Genomic DNA, 16,292 nt, shown 5'->3' on the forward strand with positions numbered 1-16,292 from the left:
TGATTTCCTAATGAAATGAACTTGTAATGAAAGCCATATGGAGAAAAGTGTCATGTTTACTGCCTGCAACAGTGTGGCAGGGCTGGTCTCGCACATACATAGGCAGTGTGCCATGATCCTAAATAGCTCCACAACCACCAGCAATCACTTCCTCGGACCAAGGGATTGCCATGGTGGCAATCATTAAGGCTGTTCAAAATGTTCTGATTCTCCTCCTTCCAGGCACATAACAGAATTGTACTTCCTCCACCCTGTCCCTGAAGTCAGGCGTGGCCATGTAACTTGTTTTGGCCAGTAAAATACGAACAGAAGTGATATATGTCCTTTTTATGCCTTTAAGAGCCACTCTATGAGTCGCCATAGCCTTTTTCCTGCCTTGGAAATCCTGGAAGAACACTGAGATGGAGCCTCCTTCAGCCCTGAGTGTACCTGGGACCAGAGATCCATGCTGACCCATGTGGGAAATGGAGTATAAGCAAGAACCAACTTTTTTGTTACACAAACTAAGAATTGTTTGTTTTTTTTAATGACTGCAGCATAACCTGATTGATTCAGAAATTAGTGTCAAGAAAAGGATGCTCCCCAAAAAGATAACAAATATTATCACTTCAACATGTAATCAGTATAAAAATTAACAAGATACTTTACATTTATGTACTAAGTCTTTAAAAGCTACAGCACAACTCAATTTCGATTACTAACATTTCAAGTTCTCAGTAGCCCCATGTAGCTAGTGCCTACCACATTGGACAGCTCAGTAAAGGATGCAAGACAAGATCAAACTAGTCAATAGCTCTCAGTCCTGGCGGCCCATTAGAATGGCATGAGTGAGGAGATTTAAAAAGTACAGATGCTCAGGCAGGGCTGGGATTAGTGTGAGGCAAGTGAGGCACTTACCCAAAGCACCTCAGTAATAAAGATAAATAATATTGTTAATCAATATGTTAAAAATCAAAATTAATGAAAGAAATCCATGATGAATAAAACATCAATATTTTAAATAAACATACACTGATGTTTTTCCTTTGCCTTAGGCTCCAATATGGCTTAGCCTGGCACTGTACCCAGGACCCACTCCAGACCAATTAAATCAGTATTTCTGGAGGTAGGGCCCAGGCATTAAAATTTTAAAGCACTCAGATGATTCTAATGTGCAGCCAGCATTGACCACAGTTCTAGTCCAATGTCTGTCCTAATGCCCAGATTTCCTGATAAAATGAGGAGTCAACGGGCAGTTGTAATTCTGGCATGCGGTATCTTTTACCAAATCCCCAAAATGTAGTTTTCTCTTCTGTACTTCCAGTGATGAGGAGTTCACAGCTTCACCATTTCCCTTATTGGACAACTGCAGTGTTAACGTTTATTTATTTGGAGAAGAACTGTTAAAAGATAGTTTTCAAAAAAGGATAAAATCATGCCTCTCATACAAATATGAAACTAAACACATGATAAAGATTTATTTAAGAGAGAAGAATTAAGCAGATATTATAACCAGGACAAAAAAGAATCCAAAAAACCAGACAACTTTATAGATCATCACTACTGAAATGAATATGCAAATGGAGGCAAAACTGGTTTTTCCACAAGGAGTGCAGGAGAGGAAAATCAGTTGAACCGCTACCAGACTGGACAGAATTTGCTTGTCTCTCAGTCACCTACAACTTACAGAGTTGTAAAATATCTCCCATAGAATCAAGGTGTGATATAGACAGCACGAAGTTTTCCCTTGAAGTACAAATTATTTTCCACACAACAAACTGCTTCCCTATATTTTTTTTACCCATTGCTCTTAGAACAGTGGTTTTCAAATTTTGATGTGTGTGAGAATCACCCAGGAAGTGAGCTAAAAGGCAGATTTCCAAAGAAAACAAAAGCAAAAACAAATGAATGGGACTTAATTAAACTTAAAAGCTTTTATACAGCAAAGGAAACCATTGACAAAACAAAAAGACCACCTACTGAGTGGGAGAAAATATTTGCAAATGATATGACCAATAACAGGTTAATATCCAAACTATATAAACAGCTCATACAATTCATCATTAAAAAAAAGAAACCTAAAAAAAAAAAAAAAAAAAAAAAAAAGAAACCTGATTAAAAATTGGGCAGAAGACCCGAACAGACATTTTTCCAAAGAAGACATACAGATGGCCAACAAGCTCATGACAAGATGTTCAACATCATTAGTCATCAGAGAAATGCAAATCAAAACAATGAGATATTACCTCAGAATGGCTATCAGAATGGCTATCATCAAAAAGAGCACAAATAACAAACGTTGGTGAGGATGTGGAGAAAAGAGAACCCTCGTACACTGTTGGTAGGAATATAAATTGGTGCAGCCACTGTGGAAAACAGTATGGAAGTTTCTGAAAAAACTAAAAATAGAACTAACATATGATCCAGCAATCCCACTCCTGGGTATATATCCAAAGAAAACAAAAACACTAATTCAAAAAGATACATGCACCCCAATGTTCATAGCAGCATTATTTATAATTGCCAAGATATGGAAGCAACCTAAGTGTTCATCAACAGGTGAATGGATAAAGAAGATGCAGTATGTATGTACAATGGAATATAACTCAGCCATAAAAAAGAATGAAATTTTGCCATTTGCAACAACATGGATGCACGTAGAGGTATTATGCTTAGTGAAATAAGTCAGACAGAGAAAGACAAATACTGTTTGTTATTACTTACATGTGGAATCTAAAAAATACAACAAACTAGTTAACACAAGAAGAAAGAAACAGACTCACAGATACAGAGAACAAACTAGCGGTTACCAGTGGGAAGAGGGAAGGCAGGAGGGACAAGACAGGAGTAGGAGATTAAGAAGTACAAACTATGGGCTTCCCTGGTGGTGCAGTGGTTGAGAGTCCGCCTGCCGATGCAGGGGACATGGGTTCGTGCCCCGGTCCGGGAAGATCCCACATGCCGCAGAGCGGCTAGGCCCGTGAGCCATGGCCACTGAGCCTGCGCGTCCGGAGCCTGTGCTCCACAACAGGAGAGGCCACAGCAGTGAGTGGCCCGTGTACCGCAAAGAAAAAAAAAAAAGAAGTACACACTACTATATATAAAATAAATAAGCTACAAGGATGTATTGTACAGTATAGGGAATATAGCCAATATTTTATAATAACTATAAATGGAGTATAACCTTTAAAAATTGTGAATCACTGTGTTGTACACCTGAAACATATAATATTGTACATCAACTATATATCAATAAAAAAGATGCAGTGTATATATGTAGAATGGAATATTACTCAGCCATGAGAAAGAAGGAAATCCTGCCATTTGTGACAACATAGATGGAACTTGACTGCATTATGCTAAGTGAGATAAGCCAGACAAGACAAAAATTGTACAATATCACTTATATATGGAATCTAAAAAATTCAGACTCATAGAAACAGAGAGTAGAATGGTGGTTACCAGGGCCTGGGGTGGGTGGGGGATTGGGAAGACGCTGGTCAAAGGGTACAAACTTGCAGTTGGAAGATGAATAGTTTCTGGGGATCTAACAAACAGCATAATGACTATAGTCAAAAAAATTACATTATAGGGCTTCCCTGGTGGCGCAGTGGTTGAGAGTCCGCCTGCCAATGCAGGGGACACGGGTTCGTGCCCCGGTCCAGGAAGATCCCACATGCCGCGGAGCGGCTGGGCCCGTGAGCCATGGCCGCTGAGCCTGTGCTCCGCAACGGGAGAGGCCACAACAGTGAGAGGCCCGCGTACCGCAAAAAAAAAAAAAAAAAAAAAAAAAAAATTACATTATATACTTCAAAATTAATATGAGACTAGATCTTAAATGTTCTCACCACAAAAATAAAATGATAAGTATGTGATGAGAGAGAGGTCTTAGCTAAAGCTACAGTGGTAATCATATTGCAATAAATAAATATATAAAATAACATGTATACCTTACACTTATACAATGTTATAAATAAATTATAATCTCAATTTTACAAAAAACACTGTCCTAGAACATATCTATTCCATATTCTGGAGACATCCTTTCCAAATGTGCTTCTCACAGTATTTGAAATTAGCTCTAGATTTCAGTTCAAATCAGCCTTATTGGTCGTAGTATAGTATGTTTTCTTTACTTTGTTTCCAACATAATATGCTATTTCTTTTCTTCCCAAATTTTATAGGACAGACAAGGAACTATCTTTATATTTTATGAACATCTGAAGAGAGACAAGTTGGGAATGTTGTGAGTATGAAGTGTGTCTATGAGATGTAATAAGCTAAGAAAATAGACTGTAACAACCAACAAGAATGATGCTTCTCATGCATTTTAATCAGCATGCTGATTTATTGGTAGTCTATCTTGTTTTATTTAGATCTTTAAGTATTTCATATATTGACTTTAGAAGTGTCAGCAGGAGTTCATAAGTATAATTGATTAATTATCCAAAATTGATGGGTAAGGGGCTAGTTTTAACAACATATTACACTCAAACACATACACCTACAAGGCACAGCAAATCTGACTGATGCGGAACCAACCCAGATGTACTGATTGCAGAAGGGCAGTTTTCATTCTGGCATGCTTAGAAAAATGCTCTGGTGACTTGGCAAGATGCTCCCCAAAAAGGCAGGGTCTGTCGTCCCCCTTCAGATCCAGTTCTGGCCCTGATGCAGTCTCCTCAAGATACATTTATGCTGAGAAGCGTCCTATTGCACCACTCAGGAGGCTTCTCTATGCTTCCCTGTTTCCTGCAGATTTCTCTCCAGGTTATTCTGGAGAACAAGCAAAGTTGTCTCCTCATCTAGGACTCAGAACTTTAGAGCCACAGCCTTGAATTGTGTGTTACTCATATCTTGGAATATGGTTATTTGGTACCTTTAAGTCATCCTGACTTATTGGGAAACTGTTTCTATCTTATATTTTTCTTCCTTTTAATATCTACAGAATATTGAAGAAGAAAAGATGAGCAACTGTAAACTTTTCTTTGTGTTGCTCGGTTTTCTCTGGAGGATCAAGGCGAGGCTTTTCATGAGTTGGCTAGGCTTTGTTTGGCTTTATTGCAGGCAGGTCCCATCAGGTGAGGGCTCCAAGAGGGGATGACCCTACAGACCAGAATTGTGTGGTTTGGCTTCACTGGGATAACTTCATACTGACTCCATTTGTACCGGCATATTTCTGGAAATAGTGGCATGTGAGTAGAAATTTCAAGGGAAAAATGAAGGAAACTCTAGAAATGAATTATTAATCGGGAACAGGACTTAGAGTCCATCTAGTTTCTTGACCCAGCCTGGGAACCATGGACCTGAGGAGGCTGAGGAGGGATGGCGCGAGGGGCTTGAATCCATGTGTGGACCCAGCATCACACACACACACACACACACACACACACACACACAATTTTTTTAAAGTACGGGTCTCAATCTTTAGTATATGTAAGAATCACCTTGGGGGACTTGGTGAAACTGCACAATCAAAGATTCTGATTTCGTTGATCTGGATGGGGCCCAGGAATTCGTTTGGAGAAGCACCCAGGGTCTAATACATACTGACCCTGTGGCAATAAAATACAAATCACTGTTAAAAATTAATGACTCTGAAGTTGCCTTTGGCTATTGTTTTTTCTATTAAAAGAAGAGACACTAATGTTCAGTAGCTATAAGGGGTAGGGGTAGGTGGTGTTTGGATTTGGGGAATCTAACTTTTAAAAGTTTGGAAGTACTTATCTAGTCCAATTTCTTCATTTCAGAGAAAAAGGAATGAAGACCCAGAGAGCTTAAGTAACTTCCCCAAAGTTACATAGTCAGTGGCAGGACATAGAGCTCTGGGTCTTCTGTCTTGGAGCCTGGGAAGCTACTCCCACCCTGACCCAAGGGAAAGCCCAATCAGGCTGGAAGGAAGCCATTCCACAAGTGTCTAAGCCTTAGACTCTAAGGTGACTTATTTTACAGTTAACAACTAAGAAAAGAAGTAATCCCAAAGTTCTTTGCAGCTGCCTTAAGAGGCAGCTTGCTCTTTAGGTTCACCACCTCAGGATAGAATGATTTTAAAAAACTAATCCATTCATTTAATCTGTTTTTAACTTCGATTTTTAAAAAAGTTTGAAAAATAGCTAGAAAAATACCCTGGAGTTTTGTTTCCAAGTTAAAACTTAGCAATGATCTAGTTGTTTGGGAATGTCCACTGACCATAGTTTAATTCTACAGGATGGTTTGCAAGTTGTCTCTGAAATCTTCTTTAAATGTATGTTCAGCTTTATAAAGACAGCTGTTCATGAATGGGGCACATTCTCCTCTGCACATAAATGGGGTGCATTCCTAAGTAGCAGGAATCACTTGTATAAATGAAATAGAAAACAAACTCTAGATGAAAGTCTCCAGAATACTGAGGTGCAACATGTCTCTGGAGGCAAGTAAATTATTAGGCATGAATTTTACTCAGCAACAATTCTCTTAAACTAACAGTTTTTAAAATGAGCTAATACTAGTGTCCTCGCTCAGTGGTAGCCTTTTGCTAGGAATGACTGAACCTACTCCTACATTCTGCTAAGCTGATTAATAAAAAATATTTATTACACAAATCCTTTTTGTTGACAAGCTAAAATGGAGCCTCATCTTTCATATCTCCCTGAAGATTCCCACCTTGTGAGATTGAAAATACTCATTAAATTCCATCACCAGACAGGCACAAATGAGAGGGTGATTGTTTTTAAGCATGTGAGGGGAATCGTTGGTAAACTCATTTGTTTGGATATCATTAACAGAACAATCGGGGAGGATCTCCAGGGGGTCCTCATGACCTTTGCTCGCAATCTCTTCATCATCCATCAAGAAATATCAGCACCTAATATGCAAGGCGAGACCAATTTTAAGGTGAGGTGTTAATTAACTAACGATCCTGGTTAATTTCTATACAAGGGCTGAAAATACCTCATGCTGCATTGTAAACAAGTGCTAAACCATTTTTTTTTTTCATTGTAAGCAGTACATATTTTACAACGTGCAGGGTCAATATTGTAAGGTTCCCACTGAACCCATTAGTTAAATTTAATAGTTTGAAACTTTTTCTTTGAACTATAGTAGACTTGTTTTAACTTACTGCAATTTCCAAATGTAAGTTTACAAGACAACAAGGCTTTTTGATGTTGAAGGTGAAGTGTCACAATGGAGCCAAAACAGAGACTGTCACAACCAAAAATCCTGAATATAATCTACCTGTATTTCAGATAATACAATGTCTGGCTAAGGATTCCTGGGAAGCCCAAATTTCTAGAGCCAGAGAAGTTCAGAGATGCCAGGAAGGACAATGTGTGTAGAGAGAAGAGGAAAACCTCACCATATATGTAAGCCATCTGCTCCACCCCATTTCGCCAAAGTGGGACAGGTGTTTCTCATCGCTAACCTTTTGAAGCTTCCGAACGTCCCTTAAAGATGTTGGTTCAGGAAATCCAGTCATGTGTAATTGACCAGAAGTCTCCAAACTCTAGAAAACAGGAGCAAGATCTACACCGAAAGTTTTAAAAATACCAGCTGAACAGAGGTGAACACTTGGTATTGCTCACCAGAGTCTGCATCTGGTTCCCCGGCTGAGCCTTCATCGTGTCTGAATGGATCAAGTAAGTCAAGGGACTCATCAGAAACCACACGCGGGGACTTCCCTGGTGGTCCAGTGGTTATGACCCTGCGCTTCCACTGCCGGCGGCGAGGGTTCGATCCCTGATCGGGGTTTGATCCCTGGTTGGGGATCTATCCCGAGTGCCCCCCCCCCCAAAAAAAAGAAGGAAAGAAGCAGGGAAGGAAGGAAGAAAGAAAGAAAGGAAGAAAGAAAGAAAGAAAACCATATGTGATTTTTCTCTTAAATGGAAAGCCCGACAAAAGCTTGATAAAAATAAAAATTTTGAATACTTTTTTTCCTTGAGCTAGGGCCTGGTCCCTCTAGGAACAGTAATAATGATAATATGCTTTGCTCTTCAATGTGATTTTATGTGTTGCATCAACTTTCACTGGTCCTAAAGGATCTATGCTCATCGTTTATATTCTAAGTTCCTGCCAGCTAGCATCATTTCATCTGTTACTGTGATGTGCAAAATTCTGAGCCTATATGCACGTGATCAGTTATCTGTCCAAATACAGCTAATAGTCAGAATCAGAGATGGTGCTGTGGACTGAATTGTGTCCTCCCAAAAGTTCACGTGTTGAACCCTTCATCCCCAATGTGATGATATATGAAGATGGGAACACTGGGAAGTTATTATGTCTAAATGAGGTCATAATGGTAGAATCCTCATGATGGGATTAATGCCCTCAAAAGAGACCAGAGAGCTTGCGCTCGTTCTCTCTGTCTCTGTCTCTCTCTCTCTGTTTCTCTCTCTCTCTGTCCCCCTCTCTCTGTCTCTCTCTCTCCCGACCCTATGAGGATACAGCAAAAAGATGGCTGTCCACAAGCCAGGAAGACAGCTCTCACCAGGAACTGAATCAGCTAGCCTTGACCTCGAACTTCCCAGCCTCCAGGAATGTGAGATATAATTTTTTGTTGTTTAAGCCACTCTGTCTACGATATTTTGTTATAGCAGCCTGGGCAGACTGAAGCAGATGGTTTATCCCCCTAACCATGCATACTCAGTAGACTCTGAGCTTGGACTTGAGGTTGGCAGAGCCAGCTACTGTTGACAAAATAAAGGCTATTTTGGGCTTCCCTGGTGGCGCAGTGGTTGAGAGTCCGCCTGCCGATGCAGGGGACACAGGTTCGTGCCCCAGTCCGGGAAGATCCCACATGCCACAGAGCAGCTGGGCCCGTGAGCCATGGCCGCTGGGCCTGCGCGTCCAGAGCCTGTGCTCTGCAACGGGAGAGGCCACAACAGTGAAAGGCCCGCGTACCGCAAAATAAATAAATAAAGGCTATTTTCTCTGCGCTTTGTCTGACTTTAAAAATCATCAAAAGTCAGATGTTCTTAAGTAGCTTTTAAATATCTCATGGTTTCTAGCCTTCTCATGTCATATAAATAAAATTGCTATCTTGACATTTTTTACTCTTGTTAGAAGGTCTAAAGGTAAAAACTTTAAATCTCAACAAAATAGGAATAATTTTTTTAAAAACGTGAAAAGTGGACTAGATTCCTTTGGGTAGTATTTTCTGTCTACTCTCCTAACGACAGTCGAATAAGAATTTTCAGTTTGTAGACAAGGATTTACCAGCAAAGTAAAGGCCAAATAAAAATGGAAGGTGATGCAGAAAAAGCATTTAACAAAATCTAACACCCTTTCTGGATAAAAACACTCAAACAAACTAGGAATAAAGGTAACTTCCTCAACCTGATAAGGGCATCTAGGAAAAACCCACAGCTAACATCATAATTAATGGTGCAAGACTGAAAACTTTCCCCCTAAGATCAGGAGCAAGACAAGGATGTTTGCTCTCACCACTTCTATTCATCATTGTACTGGAGGTTCTAGCTAGGGCAGTTAGGCAAGAAAAAGAAATAAAAGGCGCCCAGACTGGAAAGAAATAAAATTATCTCTATTCACAGATGACATGATCTTATATATAGAAATCCTAAAGAACCCAGAAACAATCTATTAGAGCTAATAAGCAAAGTTGTAAGAACCAGCATCAATATACAAAAATCAGTTGTATCTCTATACATTAGCAATGAACAATCCAAAAATAATTTTAAATCAATTTTTTTAAAAATCAAGAAAAAATACTTATAGAAATAAGTTTAGCAGAAGAAGTACAAGACCTGTCCACTGAAAACTACAAAACAGCATAAAAAAAGGAGACCTAAATAAGTGGAAAGACATTCTATGGTTTATGGAATATAAGACTTAGCATTGCTAAAATGATAGTTCTCTCCAAATTGATCCACAAATTCATTGCAATTCCTATCAAAATCGCAGCTGGCTTTATTGCAGAAATTGACAAGATAATCCTAGAATTCATGTGGAAATGCGAGAGATCCAGAAAAGTCAAAATAATTTTGAAAAAGAAGAACAAAGTTAGAGGGCCTCTCAATTTTAAAAACTTACTACAAAGCTACAGTAATCAAGACTGTATGGGGACTTCCCTGGTGGTGCAGTGGTTAAGAATCTGCCTGCCAATGCAGGGGACACGGGTTCAATCCCTTGTCCGGGAAGATCCCACATGCTGCAGAGCAACTAAGCCCATGCGCCACAACGACTGAGCCTGTGCTCTAGAGCCTGCAAGCCACAACTATTAAGCCCGTGTGCTACAACTGCTGAAGCCTGCGTGCCTAAAGCCCGTGCTCCACAACAAGAGAAGCCCCCACTCACCGCAACTACAGAAAAGCCCATGTGCAGCAATGAAGACCCAACGCAGCCAAAAAAATAAAAATTAATTTAAAAAAAAAGACTGTGTGGGGCATTCCTGGTGGCGCCCTTGGTTGAAAGTCCGCCTGCCGATGCAGGGGACACGGGTTCGTGCCCCGGTCCGGGAAGATCCCACATGCCGCAGAGCGGCTAGGCCCGTGAGCCATGGCCGCTGAGCTTGCGCGTCCAGAGCCTGTTGCTGCGCAACGGGAGAGGCCACAATAGTGAGAGGCCCGCATACCGCAAAAAAAAAAAGACTGTGTGGTACTGTCATAAGGATATCTGTATAGATTATATAGATCAATGGAATAGAATTGAGAGTCCAGAAACAAAACTTCACTTTTACAGTCAATTGATTTTCAACAAGTGCCAAGCCCATTCAATGAGAAAAGAAAAGACTTTGACAAATGGTGCTGGGACAAATGGATACCCACATACAAATGAACGAAGTTGTACCTCTCTACTCCACAGCATATACAAAAATTAAGTAAAACTGGATCAAAGGCTTAAATGTAAGAGCTAAAACTATTAAACTCTCAGAAGAAAACAGGCATAAATCTTCATAACCTTGTGGTTAGCAGTGGTTTCTTAGATATGATACATTAAGTGCAATCAACCAATGTAAAAATAGTAAGTTGGATTCCATCAAAATTGAATACTTCTGTGTGAACCAAAGGACACTCAAGAAAGTGAAAAGACAACTTACAGAATGGGAGAAAACATTTGAAAATCATAAATCTGATAAGTCTCTAGTGTCCACGGTATATAACGTACACTTACAATTCAACAGAAAGACAAATAACCCAATTAAAAAGTGAACAAAGGACTTGAACAGACAGTTTTCAAAGAAGATATGCAAACACTCACATGAAGAAATGCTCAACATCATTAGTTATTAGGGAAATGCAAGTCAAAACAGCAAGATACCATTTCAGACTTAAGACGGCTAGAATCAAAAAGACAGACAATAACAAGCTTGACAAGGATATGGTGAAACTGGAACCCTCATATATTGCTGACAGGAATGTAAAATGGTGTCACAGCCATGTATAATTTCATATTTCCTCAAAAAGTTAAACAATAGGGATTTCCCTGGTGATCCAATGGTAAAGAATCCATCTTCCAATACAGGGTATGTGGGTTCAATCCCTGGTCAGGGAATAAGATCCCACATGCCCGTGGGGCAACTAAGCCCACGTGCCACAACTGTTGAGCTCTCGTGCCTCAATGAGAGAGGCCATGTGCCGCAAACTACAGAGCCCACACGCCACAACTAGAGAGAAGCCCGCACACCACAACTAGAGAGAAACCCGAGCAGACCACGTGCCTTAACGAAAAGATCCTGCATGCCTCAACAAAGATCCTGTGTGCCACAACTAAGACCCGATGCAGCCAAAAAATCATAAGGAAAATAAATAAATAAAATAAAATAAAAACTTTTTAAGTTAAACATAAAATGACCACATAGGGAATTCCCTGGTGGTCCAGTGGTTAGGATCCCATGCTTTCAGTGCCGGGGGCCCTGGTTCAATCCCTGGTTGGGGAACTAAGATCCCACAAGCCACCATGCAGTGCCATCAAAAAAAAAAAAAAAAAAGACTCAGCAATTCCACACCTAGTTATATACCCGAGTATTGAAAATATATGTTCATATAAAAACTTGTATATTAATGTCCATAGAAGCACTACTCATAATAGCCAAAAAGTAGAAACAACCCAAATTCCCATCAACTAATAAATGGGTGAATTCCATTATATTAAATGAATAATATTTCATACATTGGAATACATAGGTGTAAATCTTCATGACCTTGTGGTTAGCAATGGTTTCTTAGATATAATACCTAAAGTGCAAGCAACCAAAGTAAAAATAGATAATAGATACAATGAAAATATTATTCAGCCATAAAAAGGAAATTAAGTTCTGATCCATGCTACAACATGGATGAACCTTGAAAACATTATGCTAAAACACAAAGGCCACAGATCGTATGATTCCATTTACATGAAATGTCCAGAGTAGGCAAATCCTTAGAGACAGAAAACAGATTAGAGGTTGCCAGGAGCTAGGAGAGGTGGAAAATGGGGAGTGGCAGCTAATGGGTATAGAGTTTCTACTTGGGGTGATGAAAATGTTCTGGAACAACACAGTAGTGATGGCTGCTTATGAATATACTAAAACCCACTGAATTCTATACTTTAAAAAGGTAACTTTTATGGTATGTGAATTCTACCTCAATAAAAAATAAGTAACTAGAATAAAATGGAAAGGTGCCAATTTTTCTCCCAAAAACCAATGGAAATAAATGCTCCCATCAGCCAACTAGCCCTCATTCTAGAGTGACTAGACCAGTGCATCTCAAATTATCTGCAGTGAAGGACCTGTTTGTTTTGTTTTTTCTGACTTATCATGCATCAATACCTTTGTAAAATACAACAAAAAATGAATTACTAGAAAAATGAAATGAAAAAATTGAAGACATAAAATAGAAGCCCATTTTTTCATTATTAGATTTAATAGACATAAAAATTTCTGTAAAGGTTTCCAAGTTCTTAGCCTCAATTTTTTTTACCCTTTCATTAAGACTGATAATCAACAATCTGTAGAGGGGTGTTGGTTAGTGGAAAACACTTTAAGCAGAACTGGTCTAAACCACACTGAACTCCGAAAAGGAGCTAATGTTTGAGGGGCTGGATGGAAGACTTGAAAGAGGTATTTAAGTAACAAGTATTATTTTTACTGTTCATTTACAGACCGCCATTGATGACATTGATGCCATTCTAGGAGTAACAGAGGAAAACAAATTGAGATTTGAAGAAAATCTAGAGTCCAAAGATGATAAAAAACCTCTCTGAACCCGATAAATGAATGGTCCTGGAATACATTACTGATTTTGGATTCCAATCTAGAGCCAAAAAAGGGGCAACGTTCATTTTGCTATTAGGAATAAAAGGAAGGGAAAGTTAGTTTGCTTTGTTTGCTAGGAGGTGAATCAGAACAGATTGTAATGTAATGCTCTTTTTAAAAAATTGTTTATTAAGTGATCTTATTTTACTTATTAAACCAAAACCCGTTTGTGTTATCATTTCAGAGCATTAAACAATCTCTTCCTCTTCCCAAACTCAGGAAGAAATAATCTATCAGGAAAGTTACAAGTCTTACTAACATCACTTCTGCATCTACCTCTTTTTAAACTTCAGGATTATAAATGTTTTATAAAGTTTTCTCCTCCTGTTTCTGATAGTAATTTGTCTTCTGCATTTAAAAAATTGAATAAAGGTTTAATCATCATTATTTGGCAAAATGCAAATGTCTTTTTTTCCCAAGAAAATTACATTTATATGGATTTTTAAAGTGACCCTTTATCATTCATTGTATTTTTATTGTATCAAGCCACTATTGTCTGTTGTTGCCATTTTTCAAAAAGGTAAGCCAACATCTAGTTAAATAAAGCAACAGAATGTATCTAGGTGGCAGTATCTGCTCTTAGTTTAAGATATAGTGTAACTCAGCCCTTTAGCTTGAATAAACTCAGCCCTCTAGCTTGAATAAACATTCTCTAGTTCTCCATTTAATACAGCAGTAGGATTTTTACAAGCATAATTCAACAGTACCTTTTAAAGGGCAAATTATTAAAATTATGCACTGTTGACACTAACTCTCAGCATTTGTAATTGTTCAAAGTATTTCTACATCATCCAGCTTTACTGAAGGGGGAAATATGCAAGTCACAACACCAAAATCACAGAGATGTTTTAAAGAATGACCTTCATAGCTTTAAAAATATTTGAGTGTGTTGGGGAAAAGAGGGGTATTTATAACCTAAGGAATTCCAATAATGTGTTAACTATGCCTCAGCCATAGGCTGAGTTTCTGCAATAAAATTAACATTAGTGTGTGTATGTGTTAGCTTTTGTTTTGCTATAGTTGGAAATACATTAATTAGCCAGGTTTCCTGCCTGTGCTAGGTAAAATGATGACCTCTTTTTCTTGCCAGATCGCTCTAATCCATATGAGGGGCCCATTGTCCAGACACTTGACGGATAGGAAGTACTACATGCCCATTAGAGTCTCGCCTCAATTGAAGCCAGTGCAACATAAGGTCCAAGAGACTCATTAGTTCACTGGCACAATGGTGTCCTGAGAGTAAATGAAACCCTCTGTCTCCTTATGGCTCTCATCTGCTCTGGACTTTAAAAGAAAACTGTCTCTGTTTTGTTCAGCACAGCAGTGGATCTTTCACATGGTGAGATCCCCGTCTTAATAGTACAAAACTGTTAAATCTATCAAGGAAGTTTTTATATGTGAATTTTGATTAGCGCTCTTGAGCCCCAAGCTGCTGGCAATAGTAAAATGAGTTCACTCTCTGGTACTTTTTTTTTTTTAACCCACATGATTGCTTTCTCAAACAATGCACTTTCCTTCTTTGCCTCTATCATTAACATACACCACAGAGTGCCTGTTTCCAAATTCAGGCCTTATATTCAGATTCAGGTCTCACCGGAAAGTGATTGGGAGTCAGGTTCTCTACCTAAAAACCTACGGCTTCAAAATCAAAGGAGAAAAATTGGTATAATAAAACAATCACTTCAAGTAATTAAGTGAAAGAAGCCAGAGGACCAGATTAAATTAGTGAAATGTTTTAATTACAGAACATTTGAAAAGAAGCATAGTCCATTATCTTTTAGCACATATGAATAGCAAAGATACTGTGCTATTGGTAAACTAAGGTAAGTTTGAAAAACAAATCATATATGTGTGTACAATGTATCCTAAACATAAATTAATCAATATAAGTTACTGAGCTTTTACTATTCTAAATGGGAAACTGAAATCTTTGTTGATAAGAGGATTTTTGAAAATGATGTGCCATTTTTCCGGGAAGTTTCGGGGAGAAGCATACGTTTAACAGTAGAGCTATCTTTGTATGAGAAATGACCCATTGTTTAATATTGAATGTTTGTGATGGTTTGAGAAGCAAACTCTACTAAGCATTTAGGAGCACATTATTGGATGATGATAATTATCTTCCTTTACATATTACCTATTTTAACTTGATTTTAAAGAAAGCAAATAAATGATATTCAGTGGCAAATTGTGATTTCTACTTAACTACCTTCCACTACCTACTTACATTTACCTTTTATTGAACACTTATTACTGGCTAGGTGTGTACTGTACTAGAAGCTTTATATACATTTTTTTAATTGCATCTTTCCAACAACACCATGTGGGAAAATACTACAACTGTCCTCACTTTACATACAAGAAAACTGAGATTTAGTGAGGGTATCTCACCCCATGTCTCAAGCTAAATGAAATTTGGGATTTAAACTAGTTTAACACAAATTCTAGCATATTGTATAAAGTAGACAGTTCAGTGTCTACTTGGGATTTAAACTAGTTTAACACAAATTCTAGCATATTGTATAAAGTAGACAGTTCAGTGTCACTTGTCCCAGATCAGGCAAGGGACTTACTCTTTTATAACAAATTCTAGTGTGTTGCTTAAAGTACAGAAGGACGGTTTAACTTACACATGCTTCCTGCTAATAACATAAACTTGGGCAGCTGATTGCATTGTGAGGCATCACAACTGCATGATCAAAGAAATCAGAAGAGAAAGTGGCATCAGTGGAATTCTCCTGTGGTGATGGATCTGTAAGACTTTGGTGGAGGACTGATGATGGGAACATGCAGAAGAGTTTGAAAGCTGGGAAATCATGCCCCATAGTTTCACTCGAAAGATGGGTATTAGGTCAAGAAACTGGGTAAGGTTAAGAAAGGACTTCCAACAGGATGTAGAGTAACCTGGGAGGAGTTTGGGGAGCATTACTTCAGCTATATCATCCTAAGAATTGCAAGCATCCTATTTTTTAAGTATAAAAATAGGTATTTTATCCTAAGTAATATATTAGTAATCATCTGATAGCTTTAACAATTAATCATTGGCACCTTTCTTCTAAAGAGCTCAAAGCACTTTACA

The 16,292-nt window shown here is 38.5% G+C and overlaps 1 protein-coding gene across 4 annotated transcripts in view; it reads left to right on the top strand.

The window, feature by feature from the left end:
* Positions 1-13,161, top strand: part of LOC309964032 (IQ domain-containing protein H-like) — a gene marked incomplete at both ends in the record, with an annotated part of 112,400 nt that extends 99,239 nt beyond the window's left edge. For 3 of the 4 annotated variants that reach the window (XM_082842662.1, XM_082842664.1, XM_082842661.1), the window contains 3 exons: positions 4,164-4,225; positions 6,744-6,852; positions 13,060-13,161. In XM_082842662.1, coding sequence (XP_082698788.1) covers positions 4,164-4,225; positions 6,744-6,852; positions 13,060-13,161 — 273 coding nt within the window. Of the gene's footprint in view, positions 1-4,163; positions 4,226-6,743; positions 6,853-13,059 lie in introns of those variants that run through there. The other variant, XM_082842663.1, reaches the window with a different exon arrangement.
* Positions 13,162-16,292: the final 3,131 nt, after the last annotated feature.

Source organism: Leucopleurus acutus, assembly GCF_964270905.1.
Source record: "Leucopleurus acutus genome assembly, chromosome: 1".
Classification (NCBI taxonomy): Eukaryota; Metazoa; Chordata; class Mammalia; order Artiodactyla; family Delphinidae; genus Leucopleurus; species Leucopleurus acutus.